This window comes from Talaromyces amestolkiae, assembly GCF_001896365.1.
Source record: "Talaromyces amestolkiae strain CIB chromosome Unknown scaffold8.1, whole genome shotgun sequence".
In the NCBI taxonomy this organism is placed as follows: Eukaryota; Fungi; Ascomycota; class Eurotiomycetes; order Eurotiales; family Trichocomaceae; genus Talaromyces; species Talaromyces amestolkiae.
In genome coordinates this window covers 342,607-366,817 of record NW_024468044.1, presented here as the reverse complement: position 1 = coordinate 366,817, position 24,211 = coordinate 342,607, and the positions used below count along the sequence as shown (strand labels likewise).

At 48.3% G+C, this 24,211-nt stretch overlaps 8 protein-coding genes across 8 annotated transcripts; 5 read left to right on the top strand and 3 right to left on the bottom strand.

The window, feature by feature from the left end:
• Positions 1-328: 328 nt before the first annotated feature.
• Positions 329-1,579, top strand: BHQ10_004686 (uncharacterized protein; the record flags this gene model as incomplete). Its single annotated transcript, XM_040877078.1, has 3 exons — positions 329-1,096; positions 1,151-1,465; positions 1,517-1,579. 3 exons carry the CDS (start codon positions 329-331, stop codon positions 1,577-1,579), a joined length of 1,146 nt encoding a protein of 381 aa, XP_040733190.1.
• Positions 1,580-2,277: 698 nt separating this feature from the next.
• Positions 2,278-2,838, top strand: BHQ10_004685 (uncharacterized protein; the record flags this gene model as incomplete). The annotated part of the gene is made up of 1 exon (XM_040877077.1): positions 2,278-2,838. One exon carries the CDS (start codon positions 2,278-2,280, stop codon positions 2,836-2,838), a length of 561 nt encoding a protein of 186 aa, XP_040733189.1.
• Positions 2,839-3,566: 728 nt separating this feature from the next.
• On the top strand, positions 3,567-6,425 carry BHQ10_004684 (uncharacterized protein; the record flags this gene model as incomplete). Its single annotated transcript, XM_040877076.1, has 7 exons — positions 3,567-4,101; positions 4,730-4,865; positions 4,920-5,137; positions 5,189-5,319; positions 5,372-5,470; positions 5,523-5,736; positions 5,788-6,425. 7 exons carry the CDS (start codon positions 3,567-3,569, stop codon positions 6,423-6,425), a joined length of 1,971 nt encoding a protein of 656 aa, XP_040733188.1.
• A 3,098-nt stretch (positions 6,426-9,523) lies between these two features.
• BHQ10_004683 (uncharacterized protein) lies at positions 9,524-11,402 on the top strand (the record flags this gene model as incomplete). Its single annotated transcript, XM_040877075.1, has 5 exons — positions 9,524-9,609; positions 9,659-9,676; positions 9,724-9,848; positions 9,901-11,032; positions 11,093-11,402. 5 exons carry the CDS (start codon positions 9,524-9,526, stop codon positions 11,400-11,402), a joined length of 1,671 nt encoding a protein of 556 aa, XP_040733187.1.
• A 1,478-nt stretch (positions 11,403-12,880) lies between these two features.
• On the bottom strand, positions 12,881-14,317 carry BHQ10_004682 (uncharacterized protein; the record flags this gene model as incomplete). Its single annotated transcript, XM_040877074.1, has 5 exons — positions 12,881-12,898; positions 12,950-13,876; positions 14,032-14,124; positions 14,218-14,250; positions 14,315-14,317. The coding sequence occupies 5 exons, from the start codon at positions 14,315-14,317 to the stop codon at positions 12,881-12,883; spliced, it is 1,074 nt and encodes a 357-aa protein (XP_040733186.1).
• Positions 14,318-16,938: 2,621 nt separating this feature from the next.
• Positions 16,939-19,141, bottom strand: BHQ10_004681 (uncharacterized protein; the record flags this gene model as incomplete). Its single annotated transcript, XM_040877073.1, has 2 exons — positions 16,939-17,493; positions 17,543-19,141. 2 exons carry the CDS (start codon positions 19,139-19,141, stop codon positions 16,939-16,941), a joined length of 2,154 nt encoding a protein of 717 aa, XP_040733185.1.
• Positions 19,142-19,502: 361 nt separating this feature from the next.
• Positions 19,503-20,359, top strand: BHQ10_004680 (uncharacterized protein; the record flags this gene model as incomplete). The annotated part of the gene is made up of 5 exons (XM_040877072.1): positions 19,503-19,570; positions 19,628-20,035; positions 20,090-20,169; positions 20,221-20,251; positions 20,299-20,359. The coding sequence occupies 5 exons, from the start codon at positions 19,503-19,505 to the stop codon at positions 20,357-20,359; spliced, it is 648 nt and encodes a 215-aa protein (XP_040733184.1).
• Positions 20,360-20,860: 501 nt separating this feature from the next.
• Positions 20,861-22,759, bottom strand: BHQ10_004679 (uncharacterized protein; the record flags this gene model as incomplete). The annotated part of the gene is made up of 1 exon (XM_040877070.1): positions 20,861-22,759. One exon carries the CDS (start codon positions 22,757-22,759, stop codon positions 20,861-20,863), a length of 1,899 nt encoding a protein of 632 aa, XP_040733183.1.
• Between the last annotated feature and the right edge of the window lie 1,452 nt (positions 22,760-24,211).

The following is a 24,211-nucleotide window of genomic DNA, read 5'->3' as shown; positions in this document are numbered from 1 at the left end:
GTAGGTTGGTGGTGCGTTCGGTGATGGTTCAGTGTGTTGGCCCAAGCTCCTTTTCGATGTTGAGGCGCGGACAGGGGAAGAAGAACCGCTCTTTCTCCGCAGGTAAACCACTTCCGCTTCTTAATTCTTCCTACGACTACAACGAAGTTGACACGTCCGTTTCATTTCTTCTTCCATTCTCTTGTTTGTATTTATTCAGTTTATAAAGTTTTCTGTGCGTCCTCTTGTGCTAATCGGCCATTGTTGCCTGACGACGGTTTCGCGATTTGACACGTCCCGCCTGCGCATCTTTGTTTTGAGAACAGTTCGMCCCCCAAACACAGCCAGCATGACCGACGCGAGCCTACACAACGTTCCTATCGTAATAGATAATGGTAGCGGTACGATACGAGCCGGATTCGCCGGCGAAGAAATCCCATCATGTTATTTCCCGTCGTTCGTCGGCCGACCGAAACACCCGCGAGTGATGGCCGGTGGGCTGGAAGGTGACGTTTTCATTGGGCAAAAGGCACAAGACTTGAGAGGACTATTGAAGATCAGATACCCATTGGAACACGGCATTGTCACGGATTGGGATGATATGGAGAAAATATGGCACCACGTGTATGAGAGCGAATTGAAGACACTGCCCGAAGAGCATCCGGTGCTGTTGACCGAGCCACCTTTGAATCCAAGGAAGAACCGAGATATTGCTGCCCAAATAATGTTCGAGACGTTTAATATTCCCGCTCTTTACACGTCGATTCAAGCCGTCCTTTCGCTGTATGCTTCGGGTCGAACGACGGGTGTGGTACTGGACTCGGGAGACGGCGTGTCACATGCGGTGCCTGTGTACGAGGGTTTTGCGGTGCCGAACAGTATTCGAAGAATTGATGTTGCTGGGCGAGATGTGACAGAACAAATGCAGCTGTTGTTGCGAAAGAATGGCTATGTCCTCCACACAAGTGCTGAAAAGGAGGTGGTACGCATGATCAAAGAAAAAGTCTGCTACGTTTCGCTGGATCCGAAGAAAGAAGAAAAGGAATGGATTAATAGCTATCACAAATCGGAGTCGAAAACTATCGAATACGTTCTTCCAGATGGACACAAAATGAAGGTAAGAATTGGACGTGCTCAAGGCATCACTGGCAGCTGCTTACATTTACTCTAGATTGGCCAAGAACGTTATCGTGCTCCTGAGATTTTGTTCGATCCCGAGATTATTGGTATGGAGTACCCTGGAGTTCACCAAATCGTGCAAGATGCAATTACACGTACCGATCTCGATCTCCGCAAAGCCCTCTACCTCAATATCGTTCTATCCGGAGGAACAACATTATGCAAGAACTTCCCCGACCGGTTGATGCGTGAAATCAAGAGGCTTGCCGTTGAAGATATGAAGATTCGAATTTCGGCGCCTGCTGAGCGTAAATACACCACATGGATTGGAGGAGGTATTTTGGCAGGTTTGAGCACGTTTAGAAAGGTAATTTCTTCTGTATTCGCTTTCTGTTCACGACTAACTAGTGGTCTCTAGATGTGGGTGAGCGCGGATGAATGGCACGAAGATCCGGAGATCATACATCGCAAGTTTGCCTAGTCAATAGGGCGGGTAAACTAGAAAGAGATTCTGGATTAGCAAATCCATCGCAATAGACGACGACCCTATGCGTGCTACTCATGTTGAACAGCATTTCGACACTCGGGCAGGTGGTAGAGTGATATATTCACAAATTTTGATTGAGGAGGGGCACTGCGAGGGCTCCTTTTGATACCCCATTGTTTTTTCTTGCATTTGGTGTGTGAGGTTGATATTCTACATGGGAAATACTATTTAGCTTCTTTTGATGTATAAACCATTATTTAAACAACCCATTTCCTCGACTATCAAAGCTATGTAGGGTAGAATTTATGTCTATTTGAAGCAGTTCGGGGTTACTTGAAGACATATTTCATTATGCGCTTGGGCGTACGAGGGATCAAAATTATTGCTGCTGGGGATGCTGGATAGCTCGTAAACGCCTTCCAGATGCGGTTTAGTCGCATCTATGTTTTAGCCAGCGGAACAGATGCAATTGATCAAAAGGCGTGTGATAACTAACCAACATATAGAGGGCTTGGATAGTGAATGATAGCTAGTCAAAAGGCGCGAGAATAAAAATGCCTCAGTCAGATGAGTTGCAATAGTCAGCTATAAATGTCCTGATCTCAGCTCTCGTCAATGTCTTATTCGACCTCAACATCACCACCCCACCGTTCAAACTATCAAGACATTCGCCTCGAAAAAAAAATTGTAAAATGACAGAAAATACCCTTCAATTTCGCATTGCGACTCCCGAAGATGCGCCTGCAATCCGGCAACTAGTCCAAGCCGCTTTTCAAGCCGCCGACACCCGTCAAGACTGGACTGCGGATATGGATCTCAACATCCGCTTCCGGTTGACAGTCGAGGAAGTCATGCCTCGGATCATCAGTCCCGATGGCGCAATTGTGATGGCCTTCGTCACTACCGACGACAATGGCGACGAGAGTCTTGTAGCTTCAGTCGAAGTTGCAAAACGCAGCAACGATCTCGCTCGTCTCTCCATGCTGGCGGTAGACCAGCAACATCAACGCGGCGGAATAGGGCGTGAGATTCTCGCCCACGCGGAAAGGTATTGTCAGCAGAGATGGGGAGTGACCAAGTTTGGGCTGGATGCGCTCTCGACGCGCCAGGCGCTGATTGCTTGGTACATGCGTCGCGGGTATCAGAAGACGGGCGAGACGGTGCCGTTCCCTGTGGAGAAGTTCAGTGATTTGGCGTTGCCGGAGGATTTGTGTTTTGTGCAGCTTGAGAAGGATTTGAGTCTGTCTGCTTGAGTCGGGGAGACATGGCAATGAAAGATATCGCATTTCCTATGCGCATACTTTAGGTCATTGTCATAGGGATGGAAGAAGGGTCCACGAGTGGGTCGATTTGATCCCCACTCTGGGGTATCAACTTCATTTCCAACATCCAATTTCGCTCTTTTGCTTTTAAATTACTGCCAAATAAACAATTTTTTATACATATTAAATAGACCACTCTATTGCAAGTGCTTGCCATGTCAGGATCATTTGACCTACGTATCGCTATCGTCGGGTCCGGGACAATCGGTCTTTCATTCGCAGCCCTGCATCTTTCGCACCCGAACAAAAGAATCCAGGTCATCATTCATGATCCAAGACCTGATATAGAAAACTACGTCAAGACAACGCTGCCAGGTGGGCTGTCTCTGAATACTTAATTTAATTTGTATAGTGTCAACCACTAATGCAGTTCAGAATATCTAAACTCCGACATTTCCCTTCCGCAACTACTAGAATCAAAACAACTCATTCTATCATCGGAGCTTTCAGCAGCATTAGAATCTGTTGACATTGTCCAAGAGCAAGGACCGGAAAATGTACCATTCAAACAGAGTCTATGGTCTAAGATCGAAGATGCAGCCCCGTCAACAGCGTTGTTCTGGTCAAGCACTTCTGGAATCCCATCATCTGTCCAAGGCATCAATATGCGAGAGCCTGCACGCCTACTAGTCGTCCATCCATTCAACCCACCACACATAATGCCGGTGTTGGAAATTGTTCCACCTCGCACTAGCACTACTACCTCATCTGATAGTCACCCTTCGAAAGAATATATAGATAGGACGATTGAATATTGGAAGACGCTCGACAGATCGCCGGTCGTTCTGCAAGAGGAAGTGACCGGCTTCGTAGCCAACCGTCTATCCTTTGCTTTGTTCCGAGAAGCAATTCATCTCGTAAATTCTGGAGTTGTCACCGCTGCAGAAGTGGATCGCATTGTCGAAGAGAGCATGGGTCCCCGTTGGGCTGTCAAGGGACCTTTTTGGAGTTATCATGCTGGTGGAGGTAAAGAGAAAGGACTCCAAGGATTCTTTGACAAGATAGGGGACACCATACAGGCTTGCTGGGATGACGCTGGGTCTCCGTCGCTTCGACGTGAGGCAGATGCTTCTGTGGCTTCTTGGGAGGGCTCGTTGTGCGAGCAGGTCGAGAAGGCTTATGGGATGTTGGAGGATAAGGATCTGAGGAATAGGGATGAAAAGACTAAGCAGGTTCTCAACATTACTAGACAGGGTTAATGTGGTTGCATCAATCGTTTCCCACCTGACTAGCTATCTAGAGTGTTTAAATGTATAGAGATGAGAAGGCCATACCAAAAAATCAATTCGTTTGTCTTTGTCACATGACAGTGTGTGCCTTCCTAATCTGGCCGTTTGCAAGCAAGCACCTGCCTCCTCCCTCCTGCTCATAAATTTCTTTGGCCCCTCCTTCCTTTCTCCCATTTCTTCACTCTCCCCATCCTAACCTTCCTCATTCTCATCTTCTCTCATTTCTCTTCGTCCCAGTCCCCCATCTGCTCTTCAGCAAATACAATAACTCTTGGATCCCAATCTTTGGCATCTGAGAAGCCAAATTGCAAGGTAAGTTGGGTCAATGCCTATCTTTCACTTGGATTTCTTTGTGGGCGTTTGTTTTCTCGCGACCAGTATCATGACAAACGGGTTTTTCCGGTCGACGAGCAAACAGTCGTTCCTTCCTTTGCTTTCCTTCCCGCTTTTCTTCCTTCTTTCTCCTCTTAATCCTTACCTCTTACACCTTCCTCAACCAACACACTTGTGTCATCTTCATCATCATCCTATCACTCAGCTCATCTGTTATCTTAGGCGTCACACATACTGATCTTGACTGTGATAGATGGCAGACTGGGAGAATGAAGGGGCCAACGACGGCCACAACTGGGGTGGACCTGGTCCTTCCACAGACTCTGCTACCTTGAAAGAACAGAACGACTTCGTTGGTGAAGACTCTGAGACTCCTCGTGACGACACCTGCCGCAAGTAAGTTTTCAGGATCGGTTTAAATACCCAGTCATTTGCTCACGCATCCCCCAGCTGCGGTCAATCTGGCCATTTTGCTCGCGAGTGCCCTGAGCCTCGTCAGGGCAGCAGTGGTGGCTGCTTCAACTGTGGTGAGGAAGGCCACAACAAGGCCGAGTGTCCTCATCCTCGTGTCTTCAAAGGCACTTGCCGCGTCTGCAACGAGGAGGGTCATCCTGCCGCCGAATGCCCTCAAAAGCCCGCTGATATCTGCAAGAACTGCCGTGGAGAAGGTAGGTCCTACTCGAGATCCTGAATGTATGTTTTCGACTGATGTCAAAAAGGGCACAAGACTTCTGAATGCAAGGAGAACCGCAAGTTCGACCTGAACGACGTCCGCGATGAGACCCCTGAGGATGCTTGGGCTCAACTCAAGAAAGCTGACAAGGAACGTGACCTCGAGGACTTTCGCGATGTAAGACATCCTACTGAGCATGATTATTGACGTTTATCTAACAATTCTCTAGGCTTTCAAGGTGTACACCAAAGCGGAGCCAAGCAAAACTTTCGTCGACATCGAGAAGCAATTGCGTGACGAGGGTGCCAATGTGTACTTGATTGCCCTTGTAAGTACGACAGATCTACATGCACTCCATACAGCCAGCTTATAGTTCACAGGAGAAGGAGAAGGAAGGGTTCGAGAATTACACATTCATCGACCTCCAGGGAAAGCTGGATCGCACCTATGTCGTGAAGTTCTTCTTCGGCCCTGAACCTCGCCGTAACCACTTGAAAGAGCGTTGGCCAGCCACGCCCGAAGAGAACATTGAACGCCTTGCAGATGCTGGTTTCGAGTATGATCGCATGATCCCTAAGTGTATCAACTGCGGAGGTGAGTACGATTTCTTCTCTCAAGCAAGCAATGGACTGACACGAGCGACAGAGATGGGCCACATCGCCAAGAGCTGCAAGCAGGAGCGCGTCGTGATCGAACGTGTCGAGATCAAGTGCGTCAATTGCTCAGAGGTCGGTCATCGTGCTCGTGACTGCACCAAGCAGCGCGAACAACGCGGCAAGTTTGCCTGTCGCAATTGCGGATCTCCGGACCACAAAGCTGTCGACTGCACCGAGCCACCTAACTTGGACCACATTGAATGTCGTCGCTGCAACCAGACCGGCCATTTCGCGAAGGACTGCCCCAATACCCCCAAGTTCGCAAAGGCATGCCGCAAGTGCGGTGCAGAAGATCATCTATCGCGCGACTGTGACCAGGAGCAGAACATGGACCTCATCACTTGCAACAACTGCGATCAGACCGGCCATTACGCTCGCGAATGCCCCAAGCCTAGGGACTGGTCTCGTGTCAAATGCAGCAACTGTGGCGAGATGGGACACACCGTCCGTCGTTGCTCTAAGCCTTCTGCAGAGGAGGAAATTGGCGTTAGCGATTTCGGAGGGCAAGCTGGAGGGGAAGCCGCCTGGGGTTCAGCGGGCCCTGCTCCTATTGATGAAGAAGTCGGTGGATGGAATGATGACGTCGACAAACCAGCTGAGCTAGCACCAGCTGAGCTTGCCTGGTAAGAACCATTCCGTACCGTACATACAGTCAGCGTGCCACGAACAGCACTGTATTTCAACAACGTGAATGGAGGAGCGTCTTATTTGTTTCTTGTTCCTATCATCTCTTTTCATGTCGATATTCTTCAAGACAAGGCCGGTTGATGTTGTAGAAATGGGAGTCGGGATGTATGTAACTTGAGAGGTGTGCGAGAAGACATGATTAGAACCGATCAATGGAAGCTATTAGCAATCGAAGTACATTATGGAAATGCGACCAACAATTTGGAACAAGACTACATGTGAACCAACCGTGTAATGCGGATATCACGAATGAAATGTAATACAAGGTATCTAATAGATATATCAACGCACGATTACCCAAGGAGGGTAAGTGTGTAAAATCTATGAGGGATTTTTCTCGAACGTTTTGAGAAGCAAGAAGATGTGCCCAAGTTGCTATTTCCGGACACGCGAGACGTGATACATGGTCGGTGATCTGTTCTGGCCTTTTATGTACGCATCTATGGAAAATGATCGTCTATGCATTGAGTACATAAGTACCCTGAGATGCGACACTTTAAAAGATATGAACGTGGTGCTTCTGTCTCCAAGTCGTTGCAGCTGTTTCTACCCAGTCACGACGCATCTACCTAGGTAATGACTCGATTCTACTCCCCTGGACGTATGTAAATATACGGGCCAGACAACTCAGAATAATCTTTTCATAGAACATATCGGACACTTTAGACTTTCTGGGCGTTTTCTGAACCCTGAAAATACTTTGGCTTTCCGTAAATGTAACCGTGGTTAGGTTTGGGGGTTGTATGACCTATCCAACCTCTTTCAAAAAAATTTTTGTAGCGTATAATTCCGGAGAGTAAGTTTAGAAGCTGTCTGTCCGGACGGCGCGAATGCGCCATTTAAAATGCCCGTGTCACGCCCAAAGGCGTCTGACATCGCCCACCGTACTGTAAATTTCTCCATAGAATTTCCCCATGGCACATGCTCCATCCAACATCCAGCGAGGAGTCTCTGTATGGAGTAACGTTAGTCATGAAAAAGATTCAGGCGATGAACTAGACGGAATTACCTCTTTCGGTCATCCCGTATTGTCGAACTTGCGCCCCCCGGGAATAAGTTCCTTTCCCCAGGCCTGAGCCAGCGAGGAAAAAGAAAATTCCTGGGAAAGCAAATGGGGATCTGCCGGGGGTGGCTGGGACTAGATCAAAGGTATCGTTAGTAATATGACGACTATTCTGCATTATTATTTGTTCGAAAGTTTGCGCCGTTGTTGGTATAGTCTACGTAGTAACTTGGTACAGCCTACGACGGAAAGCACTCCGTTCTTCGTTCTTCGTTGTGGTAGTATTGTGATCAGACCGTTTGTACTACAGTCAGTCTCTATTGCTACACACTCTCGAATGTCGCGAGTCAAGTCCGAGAACAATGCGATTCGAGCATCTTGGCGACCCACACCATTCTTCCGTGTTTGATCCTATTCGACTTCTTCTATCGGATAATGGTGTACCCGGGTCGTCGGTTATCGGCATATTGCAACGTAGTACGGGCACAGAAGTAAGGCCGTGGAAGATGACTGATACGTATGTAGCAGAGTAGTTTGTTACTCTGTTTGAGTTTGAGCTTTGTAGAACCCGGATAGGCAGCCAAGAGGTTAGTCTTAGAAGAATTGAAGAAGAGAAACGCCATCAGATCGGCTCCATGTGTCTGACTATCAACGACTGCACGGTCGAAACATGGAAACATGGAAAATTCAAAATTAAACCGAATGAGCTGACCCGTCCCTTGCGTCGACTATGAATTGAAACTTGAAGGTCATGTCTCGCGTGGTCGACGATCGACGCATGTCAAATCTCATGTCAACTAATCCAGTAACCAACCCGAGCATCACATATCACAAGCGGAATGAAGCGACACTCGATAGCAGTCCACTTTTCCTCGTACTCCAATTTCTCCAGATCTTGATTTCCGGCACAAAACAACGCAAGTGGCTTKCTGGCTCGTAAGTGGTCGTTGAAGTTGTTGGGTGTTGGAGATTTAGTTCGGGTTACCGAGCCAGTCAGGGCCGATACGGCGAGGGATCAGTCCCTTGGGTGGATCGCGCATTCCCGATTCTCTGCAAGCATCAATCATGCCGGTGTGAGTGTCCGGGTCTGCTCGTGCATGGATATATCGGTGTGTATGTCGGAGGATATACGAGGTGATGTGTCGAATTGGTCGGCACCACATGTGCTCGACGCTGTCGACGATTGATTTACTCGGTAGTTGGACTGTTGATGTGGCCTGAGGCAGCCACAACTAGCGCGGGCGATCAACGGAATGGCAGCCGCTGCACGTTATCATTGGCCGACTATGAGTATCTGGATCCACCATGCTGTGCTACTTTGAAGTCCCTAGTAGACTCCAGGGTATTACGGAAACATCACATGAGCGTTGCCATATGATAACTCAGCAGATAGTTGGACATACAAAGTAGTTACTATGTAAGCGTAAAGAGTCAGGACAGTGCCTGATCAAAAGAGAGAGCCGGCAAGGGCAAGAAAGGTACACAGCCGGCTTCTCCAACCCGGGACTAGCGCAGGCCAGCCCTGCAGCATGACGCCATGGCTGAGGGCGGTCGCTCCTTCCGTTTTCCCCCAGACTCCACCTTCCTGTAATCAGTGTGTATTGGTACATACTCATAATACTACAAAGTAGCAGTTCCAGCACGCGAGCTACTCCACATCCGGAGACGAATAACCTCAAAAAAGCATCCCCATTGGCAACAATGCATGCACAATGGGTACATCGCGGTTGGTTACTTCTTGGCCAAGAAGGTTGCCTTTACCGTATTGATACGCGATATGCGCATGTGCATGGTATGGCACAGCTTACATAGTATGCTACTATGTAGCTCTCCATGCCTCGCTCGTTTATAATCGCGTCCTCCCCTCTTCTGATCCTTGCGTTTTGTGTTTCTTGCTTCTCCCTGTCAAGCCCAAAAAAATAGGACGGACTGGTTTCGTCTCGGTATATATCTACATCTTCAAATGCGCATCATCATCAATTCGAATTGATCCGGATATCGTGTATGCGACAGTAGAAGCGCGAGTATACCAAAAATGGGTCACGGTGGACGCTCCTACCTGGGCCTTCGAGGCACCAGGCTCAACATTGCAATTGGTGTGATTGCCGGACTGGATTTCCTGTACGTATTTGATGGCGTCTAGTGCGATGCGCATGCTAACAATGCTTAGTCTCTTCGGTTATGACCAGTATGGACAATGTATTCCACGTTGAAGTATATGACTGACCTTCGCAGGGGTGTTATGGGTGGTCTTTTGACCTTGGACTCTTTCATCACACAATTCCCTGATCTCGATACCTCGTCAGCCTCGTTCAAAGCAATGAGCCCATCTGCACAAATGCATCGGTCCAACATTGAGGGTAGGCCTTCACAAGCCTCCTCAGAATTAAAGTTGATTTTAATTGAATATAGGAACCGCTATCTCTGCTTACAACGTCGGATGTTTCCTCGGCTCAATCATCTGCATCTTCATTGGCGACCGTCTCGGTCGTCGTAAGACCATCTTCTTGGGCTCTGCCATCATGGTTATCGGCGCCACTCTGCAATGCACCGCTTTCGCTCTGTCTCACTTCATTATCGGCCGTATCGTGACCGGCATTGGTAACGGATTGAACACCTCCACCGTGCCTACATGGCAATCTGAATGTTCCAAGGCCCATCGTCGTGGTCAGCTAGTCATGGTCGAAGGATCTCTGATTACCGGCGGTATCTGTCTCAGTTACTGGCTGGACTTTGGCTTTTCGTTCCTTGACCCCAGCTCGGTTTCGTGGCGATTCCCTATTGCATTCCAGATTTTCATTGCTTTGATCATTCTGGCGTTTGTCATGTTCTTGCCCGAGTCCCCACGATGGCTCATCTTCCAGGGCCGCGAGGACGAAGCTTCTGAGGTATTGAGTGCGTTGCTAGACACCAACCGTGAAGACACTGTTGTCGAGAACGAATTCACAGCTATCAAGGATACCGTCCTCGAAGCCCAAAATACCAGCTGGCGTGATCTATTTACCATGGACGAGAACCGCCACTTCCACCGTGTTGTTCTCGCTTATGTCAACCAGATGTTCCAGCAGATTTCCGGTATCAACTTGATCACATACTACGCTGCCACCATCTACCAGAAGAGCATTGGTCTTTCTGGATTTTTGTCTCGTATCCTGGCCGCCTGCAACGGTACCGAGTACTTCATCGCCTCTTGGCTGCCCATCTTCATCATCGAAAAGGCCGGCCGTCGTCCACTGATGTTGATCGGAGCGGCGGGCATGTCTCTATCCATGGTCGTCTTGGCTATTAGCACCAGCTTCGTGGGCCAGACCAAACCCGGTATTGTGGCTGCTGTTTTCCTCTTCGTCTTCAACACCTTCTTCGCCTGGGGCTGGTTGGGAATGACATGGTTGTATCCCGCTGAAATCGTGCCTCTGCGAATTCGTGCCCCTGCCAACGCGTTGTCCACTTCCGCCAACTGGGCTTTCAACTTTATGGTTGTCATGATCACCCCTGTGGCATTCCAGACGATTGGATATCAGACCTATATCATTTTTGCCGTCATGTAAGCTTATGTCTCCCTTCATCATTTCCACTCCTCTTGCAATACTAATGATTCACATAGTAACGCCTTCATCTTCCCCGTCGTCTACTTCTTCTACCCCGAAACCGCATACCGCTCCCTCGAAGAAATGGACACAATCTTCCACAAGACCAAATCCATCTGGTCTCTGGTCAGGATTGCGCGCGACGAGCCTCGCCGGTACGGCAAGAACGGAGAGCTTCTCATCGACTACACGCAGACAGACGAGCATTTCCATCATGTCGGTGGTGTGGCTGATGCCGAGAAGCGAGCTGTAAGTAACAAGGATCATGCGAACCCTCAGTATCATATTGAGAATGGTGATGCGGGGCATGTCTCTGAGTCAAGTTAATCGACTGTCGATTATATCTGTGTATGAGCAAGCTCATAGGATCTGAGATCTGCTTATGCGTACATGACCCATGATGAGTATGAAGTTGAAGTTCATGCTCACCACTTTTCTTTCGTTTCTGGATATACCCCATTCATCTTACTAGTTTTTTGATATTTGTACCGTGCCATCTCACGATGGCTGAATAAAGATAGATCATTTATGAGTTAATTATCTGTTGATAGAACAATGACATTTTGGTCTATATATATGTCTATACTTCAATGTTCACAAAAGACTGTAATACAACGAGGAGAAAGACGGTGGCATGCCCGGTTTACATGTGTTGTATTGTCGGGTCTCAGGAGAAAGTCCGAGAGACCAGACGTGACATCCTTTGAGGCAAATCATCAAGGTGACCAATTATGCATCTCTACGTTTGTTGAAAGATACAGTGACAAAGATGCAGATTACCAGACGCTGCCCAACTTATGGCTCGTTAGATCTCGTCCCAATCGATATCGTCATTATCAAAGTCATCACCGTCGGTACATACATGTAATGTTGCCTTCATAATGTTAGGACTATGAATCAAGCCCGACAATAACATATCTAGTCCTTCTACCAGTGACAATATCCCTATCGCATTCGCCTCTTCCACAAAAGGTCACTGCTCATGGAAAGCTTTTCTATCGTTATAGCTTGGTTTTACCCTTGGTAAAGTGAGAGATTATGACTTAAGACGTCACTTTTTATGAAGTGATATTTGGTGTCATTTCAACTATGTTCAAGCAATAGCAACAGGTACAGCCCGCAAAATGAGATGGACGAACCAAGAGGCCTAGTACTACTCCCTACTGTACCTACTCAGGTAGGTATACATTCTGTGACCCTTAGGGCTGCCGGTTGACAGAAACAAGTACTTCCTTCTTTCTACAGTCTACCAGTCACATAAGTCCTCTGATGTATAGATATAAGAACGAAAACAAACATAACATTTGATCCTTCCAAACAGTGCTATCTATGCTATGAAGGGACTAATTACATACGAACATGGAAAAAAAAAATCGCGCACAAAATACATAAGAAAATTCTCATTTCATTCAAATCGACGACGAACATATATCAAGTCATTAACACCCCCAAACCATCACACTCACTCCATGGGCTGATGAAGAGCCGAGAAAAGAAATACAGATCCCACAGGGACGATCAAGAATAGACAAGACACAGGAAAAAAAAGGCTCTTCGGGTTAGGCATGAAGTAGAATGTATGAATGAATTGTATGAATGGTATGGTATGTATGACTATTCTGTATGCTGGTCTTGATTGTCATCCTATTTCATCTCTACCTTGTCTAATTCATGAACATGGTCGAATAGTAAGAGACGAGCGACGTAACGGTAGGGTATCCATTGGTTTGATTGTGGTTGTTGGTTGGGTATTTCTCGGTTTTTATTTATTCATTTTTCTTTCGTAACATTATGGTCGAGATCGTTTAAACGCCACCGCAGAGCTGTAACACGTTAGCATGATTCTTGGCCACGAGTGAAGGGGAAGAACATACAGTCTCAACAATGATACCAGTAACCTGGTAGGGGTCGGCGTTGGAGGCAGGGCGGCGGTCCTCGAAGTAACCCTTGCCATCCTTGGCGCACTGGCGGGGAATACGGATAGAACCACCACGGTCAGCGACACCGTAGGAGAACTTGTCAATGGAACCAGTCTCGTGGCGACCAGTAAGACGAGCCTCGTTGCCCTCACCGTAGACGGCAATGTGCTCAACGTGACGGGCCTCGAGCTTCTTCATGGCAGCCTCAATGGCCTTCATACCACCCTCAGCACGGGTGTCGTCGGTGGAAACGTTGGTGTGAAGACCGGCACCGTTCCAGTCACCGGGGATGGGCTTGGGGTGGAAAGAGATCTGAGCACCGAATTCTTCGGCGACACGGTGGAGGAGGAAACGAGAGATCCAGAGGTGGTCACCCATCTGGATACCCTCGCAAGGGCCAACCTGGTACTCCCACTGAGCGGGCATGACCTCGGCGTTGATACCGGAGATGTTGATACCGGCGTACAAGCAGGCCTTGTAGTGAGCCTCGACGATGTCACGGCAGTAGACCTTGCCGGTTCCGACACCGCAGTAGTAAGGACCCTGAGGACCGGGGAAACCTCCCTTGGGCCAGCCATATGGCCATCCGTCGGGGCCAAGGAGGGTGTATTCTTGCTCAAGACCGAACCAGAAGTGCTGGCTGGCGTGTGTCTCCATCAACTTAGCGGCCTCGTGGCGGTGGTTGAATTTGTTGGGGGTGCCATCGGAGTCCCAGGTCTCACAGAGGACAAGGATGTTCTCTCCCTTGCGGAAGGGGTCAGGGAAGATAGCAACGGGGCGGATATAGACATCGGAGTTGTCACCGGGGGCCTGGCCGGTGGAGGAACCGTCAAAGTTCCACTCGGGGAGCTCGTCGACGGAGGTGACAGCCTTGGAGAGAGTCTGAACAATCATTAGTTGGTTTGGTCTTATCTAGTCGATTATCTCTCGCTTCGCATTGCTGTTGAGGGGAAGTGGGCTGTGGCTTATCGGGGGGAAACGCGGCTGCGTGAAATTGCGAGATAAGGACCACCGGCGATGATTGGTGTAACACGTACCTTGGTCTTGGAACGAACACCACCCTCAGCGTCAATCCAGATGTACTCGGCCAGAACCTTGCCCTTCTGATCGAGGGACAGGTACTTGAGAAGCTGTTTGCGCGTTAGAAGTTGAACGGCCGTAGTCTCGCGTGATCAACCCCAGTGGCGATCTTTGCGATCTTTGCGAGAGGAGGGGATACACACATTCTCAGTGTTGGAAACGATAGTTGACTCAGCCTGTTGCAAGTGAATTAGCGATTGCCTGACTCGAATTGCACGCGATTCGAATCAAAAAACGTACCATGATGACGATGTGTTGTGTAATGACTCAAAAATTGATCAGAGTAAAATTGAAGAAAGCAGGCAGTGTCACAGCAAAGCACAAGAGCAAAGCAAAGCAAACGAGAACACTGAATAAGGAGTATTTGGCAGGATAAAGATGGAGAAGAGTCGAGAGATGCGGAAGAGCGGCGACGGAGGCTTTTTATCTCGATTAGGGAAGGAATTGGCTGGGATGGAGGGGAAAGGGAAGGAGCAGCAGAATCTTTCGTAGTTCCAGTGGGGGGGCAAATGTTAATTACTCTGGGTCACTGTTCCGTGACGGTAAAGATACAGATAAAAATAAAAAAAGGCGCAGCATTCGGCTCTATGGGTCCGGCGTCGTCCCCGGCAGTGTGTATTGATACCTGGTAACGATACACTCGTACATAACGAGTATATCTACTTACTACATAATCTAACTAACTCCCTCTTCTAGCTCAGCTTACACACCCCTGGCATATCTGTCAAAGCGTGGAGGGACAACAATCGATTCATGTAATCGCGCATCTCAGAAAAAGAAAAGAGCAGAATCAGAGTCTGCAGACTGATGGTAAGTGAATTGATCCAAATGACTCTACACATAGTATGTCCTTACACAGCCGTTACGCGCCGTAATCTACCCACACAATCGCGGCCGATAACGCTATCAGCTTCATCAACGATCCGGGTTTATTTCGTATCGTCTTTCGGACGAGTCACTGTTCTCCCCGTCTATCAATAGCCGTTACATATAACGTTAATAAGTTACTATTAAACTCTCTACTTTGTACAAATACAGCCTGCACCAGTACATACATAATTCTACAAGTCTAATCTGAGCCATCACCGCAGGACAACAACAAGACATTAATCGTAAATAAAGTGTAACTGTTCATTGATGAAAGGTGTTGGGCGGTGGCGGTATGCGGTCCGACGTAAGATTAGGGTTTGAGCGCCCCTACCCACGCTTCCCCGAAACCGGCCAATCTTTCAGCGCGGATAATTAATACAAGCCCTCTTTTTCGAGCAGTCGACACATAAAACCAGCGGATGCCGCGCCTTGGGGGGTCATGTTGATCTTTTTGTCAGTCAGTCACGCGAGACGATGTAGGCGATTTATCGCGCAGTTCAGGATTCTCAGTCTCAAGATCTCCGGGGAAGTACGTATGCAACGAATACCAGAAAAAGAAAAATGCCTCGTCAACAGTCAATTAGCCATGTCAAGGATGGATACAGCAATACAACATCTGGCGCCCTGGCATGAAAACTGCATTTAGGCAGCACGTGATTGGCTGCCTTCTAGAACAGAATGCAGTCTAACCCGATGCGGTGATGTATATCGTAACGATGTCTCTCGGCTTAGACTGGGCGTGTTGTACAGAATCTCGAGTCAGCCATTCTGACATTGAAGAATCAAAAAGTCAGTGAGTAATGGACTCGAGGTTGCACCACAGCTCGCAGTCGTGTCAGCTCGGAAATGATCTGTAGACTAAGACATCGAATTGTTCCTACGCGCTGTAAGCGTGGTGTCGACTCACCGTGAACACAGAACTAGCTAGTTTTCTCTAGATTATCTTGATCAATGTAGTTCCAATTTGATATGTCCGTACGTACTACATACGGAACAAGGATATCAAAGGCGGGGAAACACTACGGAGTCCTCCGTAGTCCATCCATCCCATCCAGGAGCACCGTATCTCCTAGGAAACTCTGCATGACCGGAAAAATGGTGGCAAGCGGGCGTAATTCAGTTACAGTACGGACAAGTACAATACAACGATTACGTACCGATCGCCCGGCGCCGGCAATGCGGCCACTCCGCGGCTAAAGCTAAAGCAAGCCCTGCTTAGCGCTATGCATCTCTTATCAGAAACGCCTGATTGGCCGGGGTGACTTAATGACACATCGAGTTGACTGAGTCGGTCCGATGTGTTTCTTGGCTATTTCTGGGTCTGCTGTTTAGAGTTTGATGTATTTATTATGCGTGTGCGATGTTTAATCTTCATGTCTTGTTCTACTATGTAGTTCTGGATGATGATATGTCCATCGACTGTCGACGAATCGACTCGACATGGTAAATCACATTGACATGTCATGGTCAGTGACAGTGTGGCAGTGTGGCAGTAATTATGAAGACACCCCTTGCTTGATTCAAATAAAAACTGATAGAAACCGAGGAGATTTTCAATCTCAATCCATGGTGCAGTAGTATCATAGTATGCGCTTGGTAATGTTCCTGTAGACAGATACCAATACTGTAATACCCGGATACATACTGTCCCTGACGATCCGGCCATCACTTAATCCCTCGTAAGCATTACAGTGCATGCAGTGCTGCACGTCGACTATCTTTCAGGGACAGAATCTGTCTCCGTGGTGACCTGATAAGATACCGAGCTACCCCGGATCCTGATAAGCACACTCAATCACGTCACTCAGAGCTTCATCAACCGGCCTAGTCTGTACACTGTATAGTAATCGGCCAATGACAGGGGCATTCGTGAGAAGAAAGAATGCGGAACTCTCGGGGTCGCTTATAGTTTATCTGATATGCAGGCCTGGCAGGCTAGCCCATACGAGGTAACGTGGCCAATGCTGTCTTGCTTTCATAATGTATCGTGCAGATTATGACATCCCTCGTAATCGACCCACCACATATTCCACCAAAATACTTAAATCCTCGGATACCTCCAGGACACGATTCAGCCTCTTGTGGATCTTTGCCAGTGACTGGTCATTTTGGCTTTCTGATCCCGCCAGATCAGAGACTTGGATAACGTTCACGCGTCCGTTTAGTCTGATTTCGAAACTGACTGATGCTTTTTGTCTTGTTTCCGGTAGTGTGATCGACAATATGATCAACGGCGCCTGTCCGACCTGCGTTCTTAGCGTGATGTCTACTCGGATGTCACTATTGTCTCCAGTCTGAGGATCATTGTAAATAGATATCGTGCCGGTACTATCCGTACTTTCTCTCAAAAGGCTGTTCAAAAGATCTTCGTTCGTATCTCCGTTGCTAAGCATGCTGATTTGTTCAGTTGTTGCTGTCGAGTTGCCAGACATTGATAATGTATCCGACGCCTTTGACGATCCTTTCGACTGGGCAGATCGGCTAATGATCTCTTTACGCGGGAAGACTTTCTGCAAAAGTGTTGCCAACAAACTATATTGTCGGAGTATCTATGCACAGTTAGCGAAAAGAATATGACTTTATAGACGGCAAACTCACTGGGAAAATGTCGGCCAGTTGCCGCGGATGAGAGAATGGAAATTCACGGATAGTCATTCCTGGCGCAGCTTCAAAAGCCTGAAAAGAATAACTATGGTTCCTCTGCACAGGCTCATTCTTCTCATTAAACGATAAAACAGCTGTCCTTCGCCGTTTCTCCGGCATCTCCAATGACTCCGAAGCCATTGACTCGTTACTATCCATACTACCGCTTGTCCACCCAGAAACCAAGAGGTCGTCATACGTCGTCGTTCGGTATTCTTGAGGAATAGCCAAACCAAGATGTCGGTATATGTCGTTTGCTATCAAAAGCGGGACATGGATATGGGGTTCTAGCTTCGCCACAAAACGTCGATTGGCCGTCCCTGAGCCTACCATGCCTGTATCCAACCCGCTGACAGATGGCTGCAGGATAGGCGGTGGCTCGATCCAATTGACCACCGTTTCGGAGGAGTTTGCTGTATCATTGGTCTCGACTGTACTCAGCACTTCCGTCCCAACCCATTCTTTCGAAATTCGTAATGAGGGAAAGCCTTCTTCACATTCAATTGTGACGCTTCGTAGTTTGTCTTGTATATCTGCATCATTGTCGTCGGTATCAACCGCCATGCTGTCCTCTGATTTCTTGATATGGTTTGCATTCAGTATCTGGTGGCCGTCAACCCAGTATTCAAGTCCCATTCCAACACGACCTCTTTTGTGCAAGCTGGGTCTGCCGATAGACCCTGCACAGATGTGATCGAAGACACTGTAAAAATTCCCACGCCGATTCTCGGCGTCCCATACTTTCTGTAGACTATCAAATAAGCTCTCGACCGCCTCGAAGCAGTTAATCTCCTGACTCAAATGATCGAGCTTCGCGAGCCTTTCGAGATTATTCTGGAAGCCTTTGAGGGATTTCCAGGTTCTATTCTCACGTCCTTCCGGAGTCTGAATGAGGTCGCTTTTGAGAACACTTGTAGCTTCATCTCGTCTTTCGCTTTCGCTTTCTCCTTCGAGAGATGCGTAGCTCAAACTAACGTCCTTGACATTATCTTCCCCAGGATAGAACTCGATTTCGAGATCAACAGAGTTTCCAGCAATGCTCAGACTATCATCTTGCCATATAGATTCAAACCCTTCGAGCCTGCCCAGCCTCTCCACTGCTTCTCGGCTTACTCCTCGACCTGCGACCCGACCGCGTAGAATCTGGACAACTTCTTCGATGCGCTTTCGCCGTTCCTCCTCATGATTGCGTGAACCTCCCAGACCAAAAGCGAGAGCGCGGATATCGCTATCATTCATTCCGGAGCTGACTAAACCATCCTGCACATTCAACGCCGGAGTCATGCCTGTGAAGCCACCGAGAGCTAGCAGAGCGGACGGCGAGCTGAGCGAGACCGGGTCGTCCAATCCTGCTGTCGCGGTGAGAGGTGTAGCACCTTGATGCGAGGATGTGCTGAGATGATGGCCATGAACAGTGCCCGAAGCTGAAGGAGTTTTGATGTTAGAGGGAGATTTATGTGATAGGCCACGGCCCATGGGTACGGCCGAAGGGTGAGGAGAGGAGGTCAAATGAGTTGGCGTCGCGCCTGGGTTCGGCCTCGAAGGAGTGGCCATACTGAGTTTTGGGTCTGGGTGTTATTGCATGAATTCAAGGTCGTAGGAGTTATGGTTTGGAGGATTCGAATAGGCACTAGACGCTGCTGGCTCAAGAGGTGCTGTGAATGTCCCCCCTGTCGCTTAGAATGAAAGAAAGTAATCTGAAGAAATAATGAGCGTAGGTAGTTTGTATCTTCAAGAAAGATTCAAAGAAATCGTCTTGCCGATGCGGAGTAACTACCAGAACCTTGAGGCATACAGACACCTATGTTTGCACTGTTTGCATCTAGCTCCGACTCCACTTTCCGTCATATTTGATCAGGAGCTCCCGATCTTCTCACCTTTTCTTTCCATCTTTTTTCACACTTTGTTTAACAAAATGGCTACATTATTGACGCGGTCTTCGCGTCCAGTAATACACAATTTTCGTCAATTGACTCAATCTAGGTTGGTTTCTACACTAAAAGACCATCCCTATATATACACTTTCCCCGATGATGCTAGACCGGGGAATCATGTTCTCTCCCTGCTGTCCTCAGAACCACCAAACACCGATCTAGCCATTGGCACTACATCGAAACTTCCACCTACTCCAGACTCTTTCACGCAAAATTCCAAATTTTTGAAGATTCTTGATGAGGTTGTGGCTGAACATGCCGTCGAAGATCCCGAGGTTCAATCCCAAGCTCAAGTGATGGTGTCCACGGCGGGTGCCAACTTGGGTTCGGGTGGCTTCTTCTTCGCGCCTCAACACAACCAGAGGAAGAGGTCTGGATACGGACAGGGATTGAACACTGGTGGTGATTCTGCAGGTGGTGCGAGCGGACAAGGTGGTGCTGGCTCTGGCGGAAGGGGTGGCTGGATTCATGTATCTGATAACCGCCGGCCGCCAGAGTATGGTCGGATTGCGTGGTGAGTATCTAGAAGAGGATACGAAAAATACCGAGACTAACAACTTGACCACAGGCCTGAGGATATTTTCGGCAGTGTCGAAGTCGATGGCAATGGAAACTTTGTCGGAAACAACGGGAATTACCAATCTAGTGGTCAGTACCTGAACGAGCTAACGAGTGAGCCCTTAAGCTAACAGCACACAGGAACCTATCGAATCATTACCCGTGACGGGATGTGAGTAGTTGATTAAATTGTTGATGTACACAGACTAACGAGACTAGTCTCGGACTGAGCCCGTTCCTGCGAGAGAAGCTAGTTGAACGACTTCGAAAGGCCGGTTGAGAAGTACGCCAACCTTGAGAAACCACTTCATGCCGTTGCTGCAATCGATAGCAACCCCAAACGAATACTTCTAGTACAATGATCGTACCAAACCCCGCGAATTACATGTAGGTACTATCAGTCCTTACATTTCCCATGCAGATCTCTCGTCCTACATGATGACAGCACCGTTACCCAGCTCACTCAGACACACAAGTTGTGATTGATGTTAAACACGTATCTCAACGCAAAGCTGAACTAGGACTTGTTTCTTTCTATATCTCATAAGTTTGGATTGACATGAGCTAACAGTTCTGCTCGAAATAGGCGTCGATCGGCGATTGCCAAAAAGTCCGGGGCTTAAAGGTTGGCATAATGTCCCCTTGAGACTCCGGCCCTCTATATATGGAATATGGAGGTAGAACACACATACTCGTCTCGTAACGATGTCATGTAAATGTATAATCGCCATGCGCGATCTTGGCAATCAGGGTATCTTAGATGAATCTATATACATATATACTACTTTTTGATCCCAATAACAGCCAAATTCCTCGGACTCTCCGCATAATCAAACACCGGCTCGACCCAACAGTCCTTCACAACCCCCGAAGCCATATGCTCCCTAAGATACTGCCACCGATCAATCACAATCATAGCCTCCACCAACGAAGCACTAAACGACATCATAATCCAGACGATACTCAGATTCTTCTGCGCATGCTCGAATTCTGCGACATATCTCTCCAATTCTGCAACAGTGGCTTCTTCATTGTCTAATATAGGCGCTAGTTTCACGCGATGAGCGGGTTCTTTGGCGAGTTTGTTCATTGCTGTTTGCGCATATGTGATGAAAGTCTTGTACGCTGTTTTGCGTAATGTGCCGATTACAAGCGGCGGGTTGGTCTCCCAGCTATTGTCCTTTTCTACCGGGGGTTGATCACGAGTCAAGACATCGATTGTGGCGAGTTCAGGCTTGGGAGCAATGCCATGATCGACGAAGAACTTTTGTAGTAGAGCTCGATAGTAGTGTCGCGTAAAGAATGCCTTGGTTTCTTCCCGCGACCAGTTGTAGGGTGCCTGACAGGCCATCATGCGCGCGGTGATGTTGAATTTTATGCCCTCCCCGCCGCTGTAGGGGTAGTGCTCGAAGAGGTTGGACATGGGGAAGCCGTGGGGGTCTTTGGCTGTTGCGCCGATGCTAAGGCGTTGGTGCATGTGGCGCAAGACAGGAAGATTGTAGGTTGGTGGTCCGAGGCGTTCGGTGAGCAGGTTGTAGCAGCAGCCGATCATGGCGATTGCAACAACGGAGGGGTTCAGAATGAGAGAGCGAATCCCGTGGTGAAGCAGGTTGCCGCAGGAATGGAGTGAGACGACGAGGACGCGGGCGTTGTTCTGTTTCGTCGCGACCTGAGATGAATCTTCATCGGGATCGGGGTTGACGACGTGCCGGATGATGGGTTCGAGGTAGCCGTCTTTGATGTTGTGTTCGATATAATCCATTGTGCCGTGCGGTTCTAAGTCTTCTTCTTCGGCTTTGTGTGGAGCGTTGGATGTAGCAGTTGCTAAATCCTCCGCACTAATGTCGAGTTCCTTGAAAACACTGAAAACAGCCCCATCTTCTTCCTTTCTCTCCTTTTCTCCCTGCTGGACCTCCGGAGGACATGTTGGGCAAATATCCTCAGTCGCAGCACCATTCCTCAACTGCTCCTTCTTCTTATCATACATCCTAACCTCCTTCTTCTTCGCCATTTTCGCCGAAACATCAAACCCCTGCGCGCCTTTTATATACGCATGCTTGCGCTCAATTGCAATTATATGCCGATTATACGAATGCGCCAACGTCCTACCCAAATAATTCTGCCCCGACCCGAAATCTGCTATGTGCGTGATTGGTTCCTTCCGACTTTCGGAGACGGATGTGGTGAATGAATCGACGTATTTGGAGAAGTGTTCGACTTCGTGTAGCTTTTTGTCTTTCATGCCGATGGCGAGACGTTGTGGGATGGCGCTGGTGTTTTTGGGGATGGTGGAGGTAAAGTCGCGTCGGAGGCTGAGTCGGCGAATGTCGTGGATATAGTCTAGCAATGAAGGTGGTGGTGATGGGCCATTCTTCCATTCTTCTCTTTCTTCCAGTGTCTTCCAGCCTGCGCCGTTGGGCGATCGGAATGGGGATAGATCGTCTGTTAAAACCAGATCAAGAATGTCGTACAGGTCATGTTCGTGGAAGAAACTGCGCCAGTCCTCGGGGAACAAGGTCGAGTACATATCGGGTTCACTGGTCAAGAAGTCGAGGATATGGACGCCACCGCACAGATTGAGGAAGAGGGGAGTGGATGTCGCGAAGGAGAGAAGTGCTTCGATGTACGAGTCGACATCTTTCCACTCCTCGTGAAGGGGGAGGGGCAGGGAAGGGCCCATCGTGTGCGCTGAAGAATTGAATCGATACTTTGGTTACACATGTGCTGAATATCAAGTGTCAGTATTCCGGCATATCAATATATCCTGCCATCAGCCATGATATTGCATGCTGTGGTTACCTAAAGGCAGTGTTGTCCTGGCGGGACATTTTTTGAAGTTTAAATTTTATCGTTCTTATCATATCGCTTATCGTTATCGGGTACCTTTTCAGTCCCATACTTAGGACTGTACATATTTAAGGTGCAAGGTACCTCCACACAGAATCAGGTCATGTTTTTTGAATATCATATGTTTAAGATTAAAATCAAACCATGTCTCGTACAGAAGGCTTGATGGACGAATAAGTTGTCGTGTTATCATCAAAACGTGTGTACCTAATGGGATGATAGCGCAAGTTGTCAGTCATCACATGCTTCTAGGTACTACCAGTAACGCTGGTTCGGTCTCATTATTGAGTCTCGCTTCATGGTCAATATGCGTATCGGCATGAAAGTATCAATGCAGCTCAGTTTCAACAACGTGTAATCAGCAATCCTGCACTAATGGCTAGTCTGCTGACGGCGAAAGGAGACAATGAGCCCACTCCATCGGCATCGTAATAGATTAAATAATGTCCGCACTATATTGCGCTATTGCACTATTGCAACTGAATCACTAGCTAGGGCTCTCAGGAGCGCGTTGAGGTACAGATATCGGTATCGTACATCTGACTACTTTCGTAGTCGAGGGGCAACGAGTCAACGGCAGTAATATCGCCGTCATGATCGACACTCGCGACAAGGATTCAGAGACATGGGCGGCAAACATAGTCGTGCGGCGGAGGAGCGGACGTTGGCAGAGGATATAACGGTCAGTAATCAAATGCTCCATTGTGATAGATTATCGTAATAAATTCCCCCGATTCGGTCAGTATGTCGGGATATTGGGCTTCATTTCATTGCAGGCACGGTAGTAACCTAGCAGCATAGTCAGATTAGCCCACCGTAGCGAGCAGTGCAGTGAGCACTCATCACCTGGCCAGTGACCAGTCAGGCATCAGCGGTTGTCCTCCATAGGCGAAAATCAAGGTAGCGGCGATATTTGGCCCCCAAGTTCCAAGTCATCTCCACTCTTTCCGAGCTCCGTGAGCTTGTATTTGCGAGTTTGTACTCCGTTCTGTAAGTAACGTGGAACAGTGCCACGGTGAGTGCACACCCATCGATGCCTTACAGCCCTTGGAGAGACCCTGTTCGCTTGGCGAGTATTGGGCGTAGAGCGCTGATTTGGCGAGCTGGCTGATGGAACGTTAAAAAGGTGTGACGAGCGAGGGCTTGGCGGCATAAGTCGATGCTTATCCCTGGCAGGCTTCTGTCCAGTGTCGGGCTGTTTGAGTCGTTGACTGAGGCGTGGGCGTCGAGTGTTTCACCAGTTCGGCTGTTTTCCTGTGCAGAGAGAGATTAAATGAAAGAGAGA